Source organism: Pan paniscus, chromosome X (assembly GCF_029289425.2).
Source record: "Pan paniscus chromosome X, NHGRI_mPanPan1-v2.0_pri, whole genome shotgun sequence".
In the NCBI taxonomy this organism is placed as follows: Eukaryota; Metazoa; Chordata; class Mammalia; order Primates; family Hominidae; genus Pan; species Pan paniscus.
The window spans coordinates 35956228-35975869 of record NC_073272.2 but is presented as its reverse complement, the minus strand read 5'-3'; the positions used below and the strand labels follow the sequence as shown (position 1 = coordinate 35975869).

Sequence of the window (19642 nt, the reverse complement as noted above, 5' to 3'; positions counted from 1 at the left end):
TTTCACATTGTGTTTTTTGTCTTAAACACAATCACTTCTCGCTGAGAATAGATCTAGTTTCTGTGGTGCAAGTTTTCTTTTGAATGTGCCATGCCTATATACCCTGATATACTTGGAGTATCTTCATTCTTGAGCACTCTTTTTTACTGAAATGTTTGACACACCTTATTTTACATAATGATTCATAATGTAATTTTTCTTTCAGGAAATGTAAGCCATCCTTTAAATATTGTCCAGTCAAGTTCTTTTTTATGAAGTTGTGAAACGTAAAGTGATACTTTATTCTGATGAACTTTGATTTTTTTCATAAATTACAATAAAGAGTCTCGAGAACTTCAATAACTGAAGGTGCTGCAGTTTCCTTCTGTTAATATATTATTCCTTTCCTAATCATCACTTTGCAGCTGGTAAAATAAGCCAACATGACTATATGGGTGAACATGAGACAACTTCATTTTTACACTAAGAAATGCCATCTGGCAGCAATCTCACTTAGCAGGATTGAAAACACACATCCAAATAAGAACACTGAATTTTTGTGGCTGTATTGAACTGTAAAGAGATCGAGATAATCCTGAAAATGCTTAGAGTAATTTTTCATTTAGATGTAACACAAGGAAAGATCTATGGGATTATCAAATACAGATACAGCATACTGAATTTTAATGGCATGAACACATCCGGTATTCAATAATTATTTTTTGAGGACTTAATGTATGTTAGTCTTTGTGCTAAATGCCAAATGATTGCAACAGACATTGGCTTTAATCTCATGGGCCCAGGAGCCTGTTTTGGTTCATTTTCTTTGCCAGTAGAATATATATATAAATATATATATATATATGACAGATATATATATGACAGTTATATATATGACATATATATATGACAGATATATATATCTGACATATATATGTCAGATATATATATGACAGATATATATATGACATATATATATATATATATATACATCTGACAAAAGCCATAGGGAAAGGATTCCCTATTTAATAAATGGTGCTGGGAAACCTGGCTACCCATACGCAAAAAACAGAAACTGGACCCCTTCCTTACACTTTACACAAAAATTAACTCAAGATGGATTAAAGACTTAAACATAAAATCTAAAACCATAAAAACCCTAGAATAAAAGCTAGGCAATACCATTCAGGACATAGGCATGGGCAAAGACTTCATGACTAAAACACCAAAAGCAATTGCTACAAAACCCAAAATTGACAAATGGGATCTAAATAACTAGAGAGCTTCTGCACAGCAAAAGAAATTATCATCAGAGTGAACAGGCAACCTACAGAATGGGAGAACATTTTTGCAATCAATCCATCTGACAAAGGGCTAATATCCAGAATTTATAAGGAACTTAAACAAATTTACAAGATAAAAACAACCCCATCGAAAAGTGGGCGAAGGATATGAACAGACACTTCTCAAAAGAAGACATTTATGCGGCCACCAAACATGAAAACAAGCTCATTATCACTGGTCATTAGAGAAATGCAAATCAAAACCACAATGAGATACCATCTCACACCAGTTAGAATGGCGATCATTAAAAAGTCTGGAAACAACAGATGATGGCGAGGATGTGGAGAAATAAGAATGCTTTTACACTGCTGGTGGGAGTGTAAACTAGTTCAAACATTGTGGAAGACAGTGTGGTGATTCCTCAAGGATCTAGAACCAGAAATACCATTTGACACAGCAATCCCATTACTGGGTATATACCCAAAGGAATGTAAATAATTCTACTATAAAGACACATGCACATGTATGTTTATTGCAGCACTAGTTATGATAGCAAATACTTGGAACCAACCCAAATACCCATCAATGATAGACTGGATAAAGAAAATGTGGCACATATACATCATGGAACACTATGCAGCCATAAAAAAGAATGAATTCATGTCCTTTGCAGGGGTATGGATGAAGATGGAAACCATTATCCTCAGCAAACTAACACAGGAACAGAAAACCAAACACTGCATGTTCTCACTCATAAGTGGGAGTTGAACAATGAGAACACATGGACACAGGGAGGGGAACATCACACAACAGGGCCTGTCAGAGGGTAGGGGGAAAGGTGAGGGAGAGCATTAGGACAAATACCTAATGCATGCATAGCTTAAAACCTAGATGATGGGTTGATAGGTGCAGCAAACCACCGTGGCACATGTATACGTATGTAACAAACCTGCACGTTCAGCACATGTATTCCAGAACTTAAAGTAAATAAATAAAATTTAAAAAAAGAAAATATATATGTCCATTGTCTCTCTCTCTCTCTCTCTCTAGATATATATATATATATATATAACTGATCCTATATATAGGATGAATAAATATGTTAGTTGCTAATAAATTGATAATCTATAAAATATGTGCTAATATATTTACTTTAAATTATTAAAATATATTCAATAATATTTTCTTTGCTATTTTTACTTCTATTGTCACAAACACAGAAATTGCTACAGAAGTTCTTATATCTTCTCCTACATATAGTGGTAAATTTTATGGAAAAATAGATTTGATGTAATTATGTTACTCAGCCTAAAGACCCGGAATATCTTGGTTGAAAGTATACATATTTTGCTTCACCAAAATCCAGTGTAAATTTTTCCTAACATGCTAGGAGAAAAGCATAATCCTTGCAAAACCTTTCCCTATGATTCCATAAGCTACTACGATATTAACCCAGTATGTTAAGAGAGTAAGTTATGTTTAATGTGATCATTATTTTTATAAGTTGACATGAGTAATGGCCTCTGAGTTTTTAATTTTCTGAACTTTTCTTCCACATTCTCAATGGTTTATTTGTTGACTTCACCTTTCATAAAAATATGATAAGGACTTTAACCAACTAATGTTAAAACTCAGTGAAACGCACAATTTACAAAAGTAAAAGTCTTGTAAAATGTTTCCTATGTATTATTTACATTTATTACCTTCCTTCTGAGCTTTTCATTCTTCAATTCTTGTTCATACATGAAAAATAAACAATATGATTTTGACTTGGTTTCTTGGAGTCTTTTGCCATTTTCCCAGTACGTCTTTTAATATTTAAGGACAGTTACATCTATTTAGGGAGTTTCAAATTTCTAGAAAGTATATTACTTTTAGTAGATTCCTGCCAATATGATTGTAAATCTCATTTATTTTAATATGAATTAATATGATACACTTTAGGTAGAAATATTATTAACATTTCACTTTTGCTTATGTGTACGGTGCTATTCAGTTATGCTTTCTTACATGACAAACAATCCATGAGGAAAGGCTTATTAATAATCTGCTAAGTGCTGGAGGCAGTAGTACTCCAGTCTCATTAGTAATCTTATCTGTTGATTTTCTCCTGCCAGGAAAGAGGTGATTCTTGAAACGAATGGCAGTAATACAAATTTATACAGCATATGTATACTCAAGCAGTAATATGAATTTATACAGCATAGGTATACTCAAAGAGGAATTTGTGTGCAAAGACAAAGCCTAGCATTTCTTTATATAACCTAAGTTGAAGATGCATTGTAAAGGAACTGGTGGTTTGAGAAGGAAGGTGAGGCACACACAGACAATTTGAATGGGAAGAGGCTGTTGAAACTGAAAATTGAGAAGGGAACTATGAAAAATAATTCTTAAAAGGCAACCCTCTTCACTTTGACTGCCTGCATGTATGGCAAATTCCTTGGCTTGGGGTGAAAGAGGAAAGCTGTGCTGAGAGCAGCTACTGATAGCAGGGCATATGATTGTGCAGGGCATATGTACATGCAGGTGTTGCAACATTGCTTAGCATTCCTCAGACCTTAAATCACTGTCAAGGACTAAAAACTACAATGATGACTGGAAATATCTGTTTCACATCCAAAATAATCTATTTAGAATTGCTTCCTTAGTTCACCAGGTCTCTATCAAATATCAGTGCTTTTAGTTCCTTCCAAATCATCACTCTGGCCTGTAATCCAATGTATCCCTGAATTATGCTATAGAGAAAAATGCAATTTCCTCCATGTGGGTCTCCCTCCTTAAGTTTTTCTTCCCCACATTAAACACCTCTAACATTTAGAAAAAGACAATAGTTTCTAAATGAATCCAGGTGCACAACTGTCCAAATCATGAAAATAACTTCCTAAATCCTTATTCATTGATAAATATGTTGATCAAATCAGTGTAAGTATTTCAGTTGATCAGTTTGTCTACAGAGATTGCAGCTACAAAATGAAAAACCACATTCAGCTTATTCATTTGTTATAAATGTAAAAGGAGCAAAGGAAAGGATTAGAGGTAGAGAATATCTCTGGTTTTGCATAGAATATTGTGATTCCTATACCTTCTAAGAGGTAGAACATAAAAGGAAAGTCCACTTCCTTTTTTCCCAGAGACACCGGTTTTTAGACTATGGGGCTGATTTTCCTAGCCATGCTATTAAATATAATTGGTTAGATTACATTCTAAATTAAGCCAGTTCATTGGAGTAAACCTCTGTACAGGACACTTGGCATTATAAGGCTGTTACATAGCTGGTTGATGTAGCATACCCTTCAGACTCTTTGAAGGAGTACTGTTGTGTCAAATGAGCACAAAGGTAATAATATAATAGAACTATTTTTATAAAATCACAACTCAACACTTTGTTACAGGTTCAATAATATCTTAGAAAACTGTGGTGTGTTCACACATGTATTGTGTACATACATTTGCCTATACATATTAGGCTTTGATCACTAACGTTAAAACCAGCTAAACTTTGGACCTTTATGTGAATTGTGGTATGAATATATGTGTATATATGCATGTTATTTTTAAGAGCTGTGGTTTTAACATAGAATTAACAGCCCGTATTTCAAAATTGCGGTTAAAATTGTAACAATCTGTCTGTAAATAATACTAATATTGCATATTTTTGCCTGCTCGTCACACGTTGGACATTAGCCAGGTAAAGTGGACACTACTGAGAACATTGCTTTTAGCTGGTCATGTGTGTCTGTGTACAGTACTCTGTAAATTTTGAATTCTGTAAAAGACGCAAATGTTGCATTCGAAGCCAAAGAATAAGATTAAGACAGCACTCGTGGACAACCAAGATTATTGATTATTCTACATTATTCATACCCATGATATGAAGCGATTCTGGATTTTTTTTTTTTGCTAGCTACTAGAAAATAAGCTAAGATTTATGACAGCTTGTTGAATGCATCTACCAAAATTCCATCAATAGGAAAGTGAGACTAGTGTTTTTTGATTAAATCAGAGGATATGACACAGTAACATTTACCTGTCCTCAAAGTTTTATTACTTTAACCATAAACAAAATTGCGAAGATTTTAGCCATTTGTTGTCCTCTAATTATATACTAGATAATTTCATTTGTAGCTGAACCACCTTATAAAATAGAGCTGCGTCTGCTCGATTATTTTCTAAATATTACATTCTATTTATATTTGTGAATTGAATGGACCAGGTGATACATATGCATGCAAGGAGACAGGAATACTGTCATATTTTTGTATAATTGATCTATACAAGGAAATAGAGTGAATCTTCTAGAGATATAAAAATACTAGCCTGACATTGTTCATTTTTACTTTTTGAGAACTTGTGTAATTCATTTGTTCTCTTTTCGCCTCAAGTTCTTTATTAATATCAGTAGTGCTGGACTATATCCTGTCTGAGATACTGTGATCAAATTATTATGTATCCAGGGATTTCAGCCCTTGGTTGTAAATCATTATCAATGGGAGGAATTTTGATTCAGCAAGCTCAGGGCAGAGCCTTGGCATATATACTTTTAAGATGTGCCACAAGTGATTCTGATAATTCAGCCAAGGTATGGAATAATTCTTCTATGCATTTTTATTCAAAGAACAAATGGAAATCTTTAAGTCTATTATTTCTTAGGCCTTAACTATATTTTATACCTTGCTGAGAAAAACTATCAGTGGGTGTAGCAGTGGTAAAATTGCTGCAGTGTATCTCATTATAAGACAAGTACATTGTTACTGGTAGAAAAATGATCAAAATGAATAGTGTATTAATCAGATTTCTCCAGAAAGATAAGAAAATAATAGGAGTTATACATATCTCCTATTATTTTACATATATGTAGAGAGAGCGAGCGAGAGGAGGGTGATATATAGGATAATAGGAAATAGTTGAATACATAGAATATAGAAATAATAGGATATATATATTATATATATCCTATATATTATATATAAATATATAATATATAATATATATCCTATTATTTCCTATTATATAATATATATATCCTATTATGCATTATATATTATATATCCTATTACATATATTATATAATAGGAAATATATCCTATTATTTCCATATTCTATATATTCAACTATTTCCTATTATCCTATATATAAATATATATAATATATATAATTTATATGTTTTATATATATATATATAGAGAGAGAGAGAGAGAGGGAAATTTAAAGGAATTCATTCACGTGACTGCGGGGGTTGGCAAATCCGAAGTCTGTAGAGCTGGTTGTGGGTTAGAAATTGAGGCAAAAGTTGATGTTGCAGTCCTGATTCAGATGGCTGGAAACTCAAACAGATTCCTGTGTTTCAGTCTGGAGAGAGAATTCCATCTTCTTTGGAGAATTTTGTCTTTTTCCTGAAAGCCTTCAACTGATTGGATGATGCTCACCCCTCCTATGGAGGGTAAATCTGATTTACTCAAAATCTACTATATAAAATGTTAAATCACATCCAAAAAATACCTTCACAGCAACATCTAGACTGTTTGACCAAATATTTGGGCACCATAGCCTAGCCATGTTGACACAGAAAATCAACCATCACAGAAAGCAAACTTAGCAAGAGCTAATAAAAGCAAAAGAATTCCAAAGACGGTTGGATCAGAGTGAACAAGATTGGGTATCTGAGAAAGGCTGGCAGGTGCTGCGTGTGGGTGGAACAGACAGCAAGGTTGCAGATAACTGGAGTCTGCTGGAGCATGAAAATGGTGTCCTGAGTTAAGTATGCAGTAAAGGTTGTAGGTAACTAAGAGCAGTCAGAGGCACACAAAGATGTCAGAACTGGGAATACTTAGGCTCCATTAAACCAGTGCACTTCATCGCATTGATTTTCATTGTTTGTTCTCATTCCCTTGTTTGCTTATTCATTACATGCTGCTCCACTCAGAGCATTTTGACTTGCTTGAACATTTCTTTATTAGCTTGTTGGTGTTGGTTTTGCTTGTCAGCTACACTATTCATTTCTGGAGTAACACTTCATACTAAGACAGTTGGTGCTTCTTGACTGAACAGGCCAGTTGTAATTTCTCTGCACTCTACAGTGATGTCAGTTTTCTTCAACTCAAGAAGGGCAGTTTGCACGAGTAAGTTGCTTTCACTCCTAGTTTTTTTTTTTTTTTTTCACTGTCAGTCACCAAACTTTGTATCTTCTTTACTCTTCTATCATGACTTCATTAACCTGTGGGCCCACCAGGTATGTGCATGTTACCTAAGGGAATTATTCCGTTCTCAGGCTCCATCTAGTATATGCAGAAATTTAATTTTCCCCAAATTTGGTTACTTTGGATAATACCATTACTACTGTGGTTTTTAATCTCTTTGACAGTCTTTGGGGCCTATAAAAGGCAAAGGGCTTTAGAAAAGTAATTCTTACTTATTGGTGTGTATAATTTAAAGACCATGTGAAATGTAGATTACTGGCTCCACTTAGAAAAAAAATATGATTTACTGTATATGCGGGGGGGACAACAAGTATGCATTTTAAAGAAGCTACAGCTTTCTCTCTTGTATGATTAATAGTGATTTGTTGATAATTCATCATGATGCAATCTATTGTTTAAAATGGAAACCTTTTATTTTAGAATAATTTCAGATTTATGAAACATTTGCAAAGGCTGTACAAAGCATTTTCATGCACATTTCACTCAGCTTCCCCTAAAATTAATATCTTACATTGTACATGCATTTAAACTAAAAAATTAACATTGAAATATTACTATTAACTAAACTTCAGACTTAATTCAGATTTGGAGATTTTTTACGCCCATGTCCTTTTTCAGTGCCAGGATCCAACCCAGCCTGCCACATTGAATTTAGTTTTCATGTCTCTTTAATCTAAAGTCTATGACTGGTTCTCAGTCTTTACTTGTTTCCCATGACCTTTATGGTTTTGAGGAGTACTTGAGAACTTTGTAAAATGTCCCTGGACTTGAGTTTGTTAGATGTTTTCTCCTCATTAGACTAGGATTCCGGAATTTAGGGGAGAATACTACAGAAGTGAAGTGTCTTTCTCATCACATCCTATCAGAGAAGTGCATGATACCAATGCGACCTCTCACTGTTGATATTAACATTGATCACTTGCTTAAGGAGAGAACCGCCAGGCTTCTCCACTAAAAGGTCACTATTTTTTCCCATTCCATATTTTACTGTTTAGAATCCAGCTCACACCCTGGGGAGGACAATTAACTTCCACCTCCTGAAGGGAGGAGTATCCCTGTACATTTTCTGAAATTCTTTGTAAAAATATTTGTACCTTTTTCCTCATTTATTTATTTGTACAATTATTTATATCAGTATGGACTCATGGATATTTTATTTTATATTGTGTTATAATTTTTAAATTTTAATTCATTTTGTTGCCTAAATTGTTTTAACTTTGGCCATTGAGTGCCCTTTCAGTTTGGCTCCTGATCTGCTTCTATTCTTTTGTTTTCTGAGAACTTCCATATTTTCTGGCATTACATAATACTCCAGGCTAATCTTGTGTTTTCACTGCCCCAGGCCTAGAATTACTTATTTCTCCAAGGATATCTCTGTTTTGTTTTGCTTTTGTTATTTTAGAGAATGGTATTTAGAAACCAAGATTTGGGCACTGGATGTACTTGTTACTTGGGTGTCATTTTTCTCTAGTTTCTCAGCAGAGACAGAGCTATAAAACATAAGCATGTATACTAACCAATATGTACACACATCTATAATTATTTCTTTAGCTATATACCTCTATATGTTAAACTACTGTGTATTATACATTTTTTGTTTTCTGTTCTTTGTTTTCTTATTAAGTTTTAAGAATTATTTATGTATTCTAGATGTGAGTCCCTTGTATAATATTCTACTGTGAAAAGTGAAAAAAATGAAGTGGCTTTAAGGAACAAAAACTGTTTTAATGAACAGTCACATGAAAAATTTTATATAGGCGCAATTGAACTTTAGGAGATTAAATACGTGTTTTTTTCTGGGATTATTTGGAATATAGAAGACTTTTTCAAACTCTCATGCATTTTAGATAAGTGAGTACTCACATGAGCTTGCTAGTTAGAGTATTGTTACAGAGAATTGTTGAAGCATTGGCTCTTGAATGTAACATACAGTCCATGGAATTTTTCTATTAAACTAAAGAGCTTCTGCACGGCAAAAGAAACTACCATCAGAGTGAACAGGCAACCTACAGAATGGGAGAAAATGTTTGCAATCTACTCATCTGACAAAGGGCTAATATCCAGAATCTACAAAGAACTCAAACAAATTTATAAGAAAAAAACAAACAACCCCATCAACAAGTGGGCAAAGGATAGGAACAGACACTTCTCAAAAGAAGACATTTATGCAGCCAAAAGACACATGAAAAAATGCTCATCATCACTGGCCATCAGAGAAATGCAAATCAAAACCACAATGAGATACCATCTCACACCAGTTAGAATGGCGATCATTCAAAAGTCAGGAAACAACAGGTGCTGGAGAGGATGTGGAGAAATAGGAACACTTTTACATTGTTGGTGGGACTGTAAACTAGTTCAACCATTGTGGAAGTCAGTGTGGTGATTCCTCAAGGATCTAGAACTAGAAATACCATTTGACCCAGCCATCTCATTGCTGGGTATATACCCAAAGGATTATAAATCATGCTGCTATAAAGACACATGCACACGTATGTTTATTGCGGCACTATTCACAATAGCAAAGACTTGGAACCAACCCAAATGTCCGACAATGATAGACTGGATTAAGAAAATGTGGCACATATACACCGTGGAATACTATGCAGTCATAACAAAGGATGAGTTAATGTCCTTTGTAGGGACATGGATGAAGCTGGAAACCATCATTCTCAGCAGACTATCACAAGGACAAAAAACCAAACACCGCATGTTCTCACTCATAGATGGGAACTGAACAATGCAAACACTTGGACACAGGAAGGGAAACATCACACACAGTGGCCTTTCGTGGAGTGGGGGGATGGGGGAGGGATAGCATTAGGAGATATACCTAATGTAAATGACGAGCTAATGGGTGCAGCACAGCAACATGGCACATGTATACATATGTAAGAAACCTGCACGTTGTGCACATGTACCCTAGAACTTAAAGTATAATAAAAATAAAAAAGGAAAAAAAAAAGAAAGTTAAAAATAAATCCATATCAAATTTGGTCTTACCAACATCACATTATGAAATCTACTAAATACCTTGAGACTTTAACATAGATTCTTATAATCAATAAATGAAAATATTTGTGATATGTAAATGTATGATGTTGCTTTTCCTTTATATAGACATCAAATGTAGAATATTTTTATTTTCAAACTGTAGTAATACCATGTAAATTAACAATATTTTAGAGGATGCTTATTCTGTTCCAGACACTATACAAAGTCATGTTATATAGATTATTTTGATTTACACATAATCTAGTTCTTTGATTTAATGAGAAACCTAAGAGGAATATATATTGTGTCTATTTTACAGAGGAGGAGCCAAAACCAAGAGAGGCATTGATCGTACCTCATTTACAAGGAGGAACTAGGGTATACCTGCTTGTAATGGTAGAAAACATTGTTCAGCTGCACCTAACAAGGGAAGTAAGAAACCTTCCTTTAAAAATGAGTAAGAATGTACAGAAAAAATTATTATGTGATGAGAAAATGATATGCTTAAGGAATAACGCAGGCTGAATTTGTCTATAATTAAAATTTTTTATAAAAATGCTTTTCATAGCGTTGTTTTAAGCACTATAAGAGAGATAAAAATTTAACTGATATTATTTAAAGGAAAATGAAGGATTGCAACTGGACTGGTGGAGGTATAACGATATTCAGATTGGAAAGGAAGAAGGGAAACTGTCTTTATTCACAGATGATACTATCATATATATAGAAAATTCAATGAAATATACAAAAATGCTTCTGAACATAATGAGTGAATTTTCCAAGGTTGTATGATACCAATGGATATACAAACATCAATATTTATATATGCTAACAACAAAAAATTGGAAATTGCAACTAAAAATACTACATATAATAGTATGAAAAACAATATTTAGGAAAAATCTGGAGAGAAAAAGATGTGAAAGGCACATACACTAAAAAACACACAATATTCCTGAGAAAATGAAAAATCACATAAACAAATAGAAAGCTGTACATTTCTCAGTGGTCCGATTTCCTATTGTTAACATGCCAATTATCCTCAAATTGATCTATAGATTCAACAGAATCCTAATCAAATTCCCAACAGGACTTTTTTTTTTTTGACATTGACAAACTGACTTTAAAATTTCTATAGAAATTCAAAGGACCTAGGAAAAACTAACTTTGTAAAAGAACATTGTTAAAGGACTAATACAGCCTAATTTCTAGATTTATTATAAAGCTAAAGTAACCAACAGAATGTGAAATTTGTGTGAGAGAAAAATCAATGGAAGAGAAAGGAGTGTCCAGAAATTGACCTTCAAAAAATATACACAACTGATATTCTACCAATTTCCAAATGTAATTCAGTGGAGAAAATTTAGTCTTTACAAAAATAGTTCTAAAATTATCAGATATATGTAAGCAATAGGTACATTTTTAAATAAAAACTTTGATCTATATCTTGTGCTGTTTACAAAAATTAAAACCTTGACCTTTGGATAGGCCAAGTTTTCATAGATACATCAAAAGAAGCACAATCCATAAAAGAACAAACTGATAAATTGGACTTCATCAAATTAAAAAACTTCTCTTTGACACTGTTAAGACAATGAAAGGGAAAAGCCAAAGATGAAGTGAAAAATTTGCAAATCATATATCCGATAACCTATTTACATCTAGAACACAGCAAGTATTCTCAAAACTAAATATGATATCCAGAAACACAATTTAAAAATGGGGAAAAAATCCACAGAAACTTCAACCAAGGACAGATAAGGATGGCAAATAAGCAAATATAGAGATGTTCAATATCAGTAGTCATTAGGAAACGCAAATGAAACCCAGAATGAGATTCCACTACACACCTGTTAGAATCTGGGCTGCGCAGGTGGCGTCAGCGCTGCTCCGCCTCCAGGAAGGAACCTGGGCTGCGCGTGGCTGGCGGTCTCCTAGCGACTAGAGCGGCAGGGATCAGGAACCTCAGAAGCTGGAGACGTGGCACCCCAGCGAGGGCCACCATGGGGGACCAGAGGCTGCAGGACTGGCTGAGGTCCCCGGGCATGGACTCCAAGCCCTCGTACTGTAACAAACGGCCTTCCAAGTGCTTCGCGAAGTGCAAGCACAGGCGCCTGAGGTTCCCACCCATGGACACCCAGAACTGGGTATTTGTGAAGGAGGGCATGGACGACTTCCGCTACGGCTGTCCGTCTCCCGAAGATACGCTCGTTTGTCGCCGTGACGAGTTTTTACTACCCAAAATATCTCTCAGAGGTCCCCAAGCTGACCCCAAAAGCAGGAAGAAAAAGCTGCTCAAGAAAGCGGCCCTATTTTCCAAGCTCTCTCCAGCCCAGCTAGCACGGAAGGCGTTCGTAGAGCAAGTGGAAGCCCAGCTAATGGCCAAGCATCCCTTGGCCATGTACCCCAATCTGGGAGAAGATATGCCTCCAGATCTCCTACTACAGGTGCTGAAACACCTGGATCCTGAGAGGGAGCTGGAGGACGCTTGGGCTTGTTGTGAGACCCAGGAGAAGACAACAGAGGTACCCACTGAGCCTGGTAAATATCCCTGTGGGGAATTCTGCCTGAAGCCTCCCGAGACTCCGGTGTCCCATCTCCTCCCAGAGCCTCCCGAGACTGGAGTGTCCCATCTAAGCCCGGAGCCTCCCAAGACTCCGGTGTCCAGTCTCCGCCCGGAGCCTCCTGAGACTGAAGTGTCCCATCTCCACCCGGAGCCTCCAGAGACTGGAGTGTCCCATTTCCGCCCGGGGCCTCCCATCACTCGTCGGAGATCCAGTCTCCTACGACAGCTGCTGAAACTGGATTCTGAGAGGAAGCTGGAAGACGCACGGGCTCCTTGTGAGGGCCAGGAGAAGACAACCGACGAACCCACACAGCCTGGTAAATACCCTTGTGGGAAATTCTGTCCTCGGCCTTTCGAGACTCCACTGTCCCATCTCCGCCAGGAGCCTCCCAAGACTCCGGTGTCCAGTCTCCGCCCGGAGCCTCCGGAGACTGGAGAGTCCCATCTCCGCCTAGAGCATTCCAAGACTCGTCGGGGGTCCAGTCTCCGCTCGGAGCCTTCCGAGACTGGAGTGTCCCGTCTCCGCCTAGCGCCTCCCAAGACTCGTCGGGGGTCCAGTCTCTACTCGGAGCCTTCCAAGACTGGAGTGTCCCATCTCAGCCCGGAGCCTCCCAAGACTGAAGTGTCTCATCTTCACCCAGTGCCTCCCAAGACTGGAGTGTGCCATCTCCGCCTGGAACCTCCTGACACTAGTCAGGTGTCCAATCTCCTACTATACATACTGAAAGTGCTGGATTCTGGGAGGACGCTGAAGGACGTATGGGATCGTTGTGAGGCCCGGGTGAAGAAAACTAAGGAACCCACCGAGCCTGATAAACCCCCTTGTGGGGAACCCTGCCTGCAGCCTCCCGAGACTCAGGTGTCCCATCCCCACCCGGAACATCCCAAGACACGTCGGAGGTCCAGTCTCCACTCGCAGCCTCCCAAGACTCGTCGGACGTCCAGTCTTCGCTCGGAGCCTCCCAAGACTCGTCGGACGTCCAGTCTCCGCTCGGAGCCTCCCAAGACTCGTCGAGTGTCCAGTCTCCGCCCGGAGCTTCCCAAGAGTCGTCGGGTGTCCAGTCTCCGCCCGGAGCCTCCCAAAGCTCCAGAGTCCCATCAATTCTCGGAGCCTCCCAAGATTCAAGCATCCTACATAAAAGAACTGCTTCAGGAAGATACACCAAGCACAAAAGAGTGCGTTTCTGACTCTCTTCAATATAGATACACATCGGAAAAACTCCGTGAATTCTTCAAGTGGGCTGGAGACCTGGGAGCTGATGAAGAATCCATCAGGAATCTGTTTGACTTTACCCCCAAGTACAGAGCAACCCATGAGGACCAAAAGTTTAAGAAGGTAAAGGAGTGTTCCTCAGAGCTGAAGTACAGCATGGAGCTAGATGAAAAGGATGAGGACAAATTCTTCTCACAGGAAAAATACTGGGGCAGGAAATTCCACACGCCATCGAATTCTTATACCGCACAGCGTGTGAAGATGAAGTATGGAGCATGGTACCTCAAGCCTAAGTTGTGGAAAAAGCTAAGAAGTGATGAACCTTTGATTGACCCCAAGCTCTTACTTAAAAAGCCTGATGAACCTGACGTTCTTGACGATCTTTATGGACCAATTGCCTTTAAGGATTTCATTCTAAGCAAGGGCTATGAAATGCCTGGCATCATTCAAAGGCTGTTTGCCAGGAGGGGATGGACTTATGACTCTGTTAAGACTCCTATTCAACGTGCAATGATATTTTACAAGTACAAAGAAATCGTAGAGGCATCGGAAGAAGATTAGGCAGTTTTCAATTTACTACTCAATTGGGTATTTCTTGCTCTCATTTTAATCATCAATCATAATTTATGATGACTGGCCCCGTGGATGTACAACTTTGGCAACATCTGTAAATTCAATACCTAATGTTTATCAATATTTCTTAATGACCTGTTTTGGCTTCATTATTTCATATATTTTATCAATTATGTGATTAATATTCACATATACTTTTTCACATTGTTGAAGCATTGTGAATATTACATCATCATGTCAATTATTTGTAAAAATACATAAAACCAGAAATTATTATTATTAGAATTATTCTTTAAAAGAGAAATAGGGTCGGGCACATTTGCTCATGCCTGTAATCCTCCCCGCTTTGGGAGGCCCAGGTGGGTGGATTGCTTGAGCCCAGGAGTTCAAGACCAGCCTGGGAAACATGGTGAAACCTGGTCTCTATAAAAAAAATCCAAAAATTAGCCAGGTGTGGTGGCATGTACCTTGTAGTCCCAGCTACCCGGGGGCTGAGGTGGGAGGATAGCTTCAGCCCAGGAGGTGGAGACTGCAATGAGCCGTGATCCTGCCACTGCACTCCAGTCTGGGTGACAGAGCAAGACCCTGTCTCAAAAAAAAAAAAAAATGTGCTGAGTAAAAGGAGAATTATATCCTTCTTATATTAAAATTGTAATGAAATAATTATGACAATTATTTTTTTAACCAAAATTGGAGTCCATAGCCAAAATAATGTTAACACTTGTTAATAGTAAAATTGTTATCTTCCCATTTGGGATTCCATCAAACCCCCAAAACAAGTTTGAAAACTACTTATCAAAATCATAGGTGAAACTCGAGTTATGCCATTTTATCATATCTCTCAATAGAATAAATGTATTTCACCATGTTCATAAGCCTTCACTACAAAAGACTATTACCAAATCATATAAACAGGTGCAGAATAGGAGGTAGCTTCAATTCCCTGGCAAATCTCATGTGTAAAATAAGATCTGTATGAGAAAAGCTACCAAGCAACATCAAATATCCTTACATATCTGATAAAGTTCAAATAATTTTCATTTCATTCATAGCAATTTAAAATGCACTCATAAGTTTAAAATAATAAATCAAGTAACTTATTTACCTTACAAAAATAACATGTAACACTGGTGGAGGTAAATTTGTATCTAAATATATTTGTAGTGTAGATCTGAAGTGCACTTTTTCTTTCAGTGATGAAAGAGTCCATCTGTAAATGGAAGCACATGCATATATTTCATCTAAGTAAGGAGTGATATATACATCTGTCTACGTACAAATTCTGTTTCTAGTGAAGTTTGTCTGTGGGCGTTGTGTTCCTGAAGAACAAGGTTTTTTATTTTGTTTTCTAAGGCAAGGCCTAGAATTTCTCTTCAAATTCATCATCATAAACTTAGGTTCATGGTTCATGTCACCACTATGTCTTATTGTATCTGCAACAATTTCCAACCCATGTCTCTTCTTCAGTGCATTTTTGTGAAATACAAGCATGACTTGTTAATTCTCCAGGCTCATCTAAAGTTATCTAGTTATATAAACACAAACACATGCACACACACACATGCTCCTGCATTCCCGACTCCAGTCAATATTCCTTTTCTTACCTCTGTGTCTTTCTTGTTTGTAAGGACTTGACTCAGGCCATGTAATCCTGTTTCAGTGTCTCCCCACCAAGGTCAATTTTATGATTACTTTTATTAAGATCTTAAGTCTGTAGACAAGGACACTCATTTTCCAGTTGTCTTCCACTGGAGAACTCACTTCAATATCCTAGAGAAATGAGTCATTAATGCCTTCAAAATAAGGGAAATCTCCATACTTATTTATTCAGACTTCTGACAGACCAATGTCATGCCTCATGGCTCAGAGTTATCTGGTTTCTTTCTTTCTTTCTTTCTTTTTTTTTTTGAGATGGAGTCATGCTCTTTTGCCCAGGCTGGAGTGCAGTGGCACGATCTCAGCTCACTGTGACCTCCGCCTCCCAGGTTCAAGTGATTCTTCTTCCTCAGCCTCCCGAGCAGCTGGGACTACAGGCACGTGCCACCACTCCTGGATAATTTTTGTATTTTTATTAGCGATGGGATTTCACCATATTGACCAGGCTGGTCTTGAACTCCTGACCTCGTGATCCAACCGCCTCAGCCTCCCAAAGTACTGGGATTATAGGCGTGAGCCACCGCAACCGGCCAGCCGAGTTATCTGGTTTCTGAGGTTCTCCACTGAAGCCTTGGGCTTCATGCAGCAGCATTCAATGTTAAGGTCCTTTCAGCAAGAGACCCACCTACTTTTCCACATTTGGTTGTATGACCTTGCACTTCACGGAGGATGTATCCTCACCTACACAATGGACACCATATCATCAAACTAAAATTCGGGCAAGACTTAAAGGATTATTATTAAAGTGTCTAATGCCTCAAGCATCACAGAATTGATACTCAACATGTATTTGTGGAAAAGGAGGGAGTAGGAAAGAAAGAAAGGTACTAAAAAAATCACAACAGAAAGACACCAATAAAATGACTTTTTGATGGTGTTTGTCTGGTAATAGCCTTCATCTATATTACACACAAACTTAGGCTTTGCTTAAGATGAAAAAGTGGTGCTTGCTTTGGCTGCACATATACTAACATCAAGATGAAAAAGTCTAATTGCAAAATAAGAGCCACTGGTTAGGGCTTCTATTGCTTATTGGCAATGATTTCTTCCAGTGAAATAAACTTTCCTCAGAGAAATTACGTGGGTTTCTCCACACTGTAATTACACACATTGGTATTACTTGTCACACAGATATAAAAAGAAACAATGTTTGATCTATTTGTATTTTTAACACTAGTTGGACTTCTGAAAACATCCTGACTTCAAATCCATAGGTTTTAGAAAGAGATGGAATTCAAGAGAGCTTGGTATATAATTGTCCCTGTGTAGCCTAAAGCTATGAATGGTATATTCCATAAATACTGTAGTAATCGATTGTATTACAGCATCACATAGGTTTCATAAAAGCTTTGGAGAATTTGTCTGTAGGAACATGTGATTTAACGAAGATGAAGGGAATCATTTTTCATTTCTGAGAGTCTGCATGAATGAGCAAGGCCTTTGGAGCTAGGCAAAAATGAGTTCATATCCCAGTGCTGCCATGTTTTTATCCTGTAGCTTTAGTCAGAGGCAGAACAGACAGGGGGAAAACACAGAGGCTGGGCTGAAGGTGGAGGAAGCTAGGAACACTTCCGAGGGCTACTGCACACTGGAACGTGTTCCTGGCCCCCAATGACTCCGACAAAGAGGATGCGTTTAACAGGCAACCCAAGGCAAGGAGCAACCCAAATTCACTGTGGGCCTTTGGAATCTCAGCAGGAGGAGACCCCTCAACTACCATGGACACTTGCATTGTCAGGGAAAGCTACTTAGAGAAGTGGTGGGGGCAGAACTCCAGCCGGGGGCAGAGCACAGAGGGTGTCCTGTGGGAGCAACTGTAGTGGAGCACTCTCAGAGACGTGCATCCCCCTAGGCTAGAATCGCTGCCATAGGAGAATTTAGCCCTAAGGGAACTTTTGGACCTGAACTCTATAGGACAATCTTATCCATGAAGCAGGACCAGTACAACCAGAGCACCTCTCATTCTGTTGGACTCCTGCAGGTCCCCAGCCTGGCCACAGCTGTTTGCAGCACAGTTGCCAGGTGCCTCCTGGGGCTCACATCACAGCTGGTGGACCACACCGGACTGGCAGAGTGCTTCAGCACAGTGATCTCTGCAGACACACAACAGCTCATTTGCACCCATGGTCGCCATCCAAATTGCTATGCCTGTGCATGTATGCCCAGGCAGACCTAGCCTTCCCTTCCCTGCCAGCACACTGGTACTGGAACTCCTGCACCCTGCCTTGACACTGCTGCTAGCGTGAGTGTGCCCCCTCACCCTTCCTCCCACCTCCCACACCGCCATTGTCTTCAGAACATTGGCGGGCTCAGAGCACCCCAGCCCTACCCCTGCCAGCACCCTGCCCCTGAGCCTGGGCCACCAGAGCAAAATTAGGCATGGAAAACAGTAGACTAGCCCCAGCCTTGAGCAGACTGCTGCCAGCATGAACATGCACAGAGGGTGCACACAGTCCTGCACCCACTGATGCCCCACCTCCACACTAAAACCTCTACCTGCAGGGACATGCACACAGTCCCAGTGGGGGCTCCTCACCCTACCAAGCCATACTGCCACCACTGCTGCCGCAAATATCCATATCGAGGCTAGCACCCCAGCACCCATGAGAACCCTGCTGCAGCAAATGGATAAGTGTGCACCCTCCAATGCTGCTGCTGCAGCTGCTGCTGATACATGGGAACAAGGACAGGTCCCACTGTCAAAGCCCTGTAAAGTGCTTTGGCTGGCACTACTCACTGGAATGTTGTGACCAGTGGTCTGGTAGCACCTCAGCCCCTCCAGTACAACAGGTTCCTAACCTCGAGGAGCCAGAGATCAAAGCTGGGGCCTGATACCAGTCTACCTGAGTTACAGCATACAATCCAGGCAGGAGTTCTGAGCTGAGCCTTGGCCCCCGGGAAATCTTCCAGTCATGAAGCCAGTTGACCGAATCCACTTTATATCACAATCAATCCCCCAAGGTCATCAAATAGGATGAAAGTAAAAAAAAAAAAAAAAAATAGCCCATCCACAGTACAGAAACTTCAAAGATTTGAAAAACATCAGCCCACAAAGATGAGAAAGAACCAGCGCAAGAAGTCTGACACCTCAGAAAGCCAGAGTGTGTGTGTTTTGTCAAAAATGACAAAAGGGCTGTTACCACAGACCTCACAAAAATACAAATAACCATCAGAGACAAT

The 19642-nt window shown here is 38.5% G+C and overlaps 1 protein-coding gene and 1 long non-coding RNA gene across 3 annotated transcripts in view; one reads left to right on the top strand and one right to left on the bottom strand.

The window, feature by feature from the left end:
- LOC134729832 (uncharacterized) overlaps positions 1-19642 on the bottom strand; it is a 577505-nt gene that overhangs the window by 141974 nt on the left and 415889 nt on the right. The gene's annotated exons all lie outside the window — the stretch shown is intronic.
- FAM47A (family with sequence similarity 47 member A) lies at positions 8472-15773 on the top strand. The gene has a single exon (XM_034949488.2). The coding sequence runs from the start codon at positions 12458-12460 to the stop codon at positions 14792-14794; it is 2337 nt and encodes a 778-aa protein (XP_034805379.2). The 5' UTR covers positions 8472-12457; the 3' UTR covers positions 14795-15773.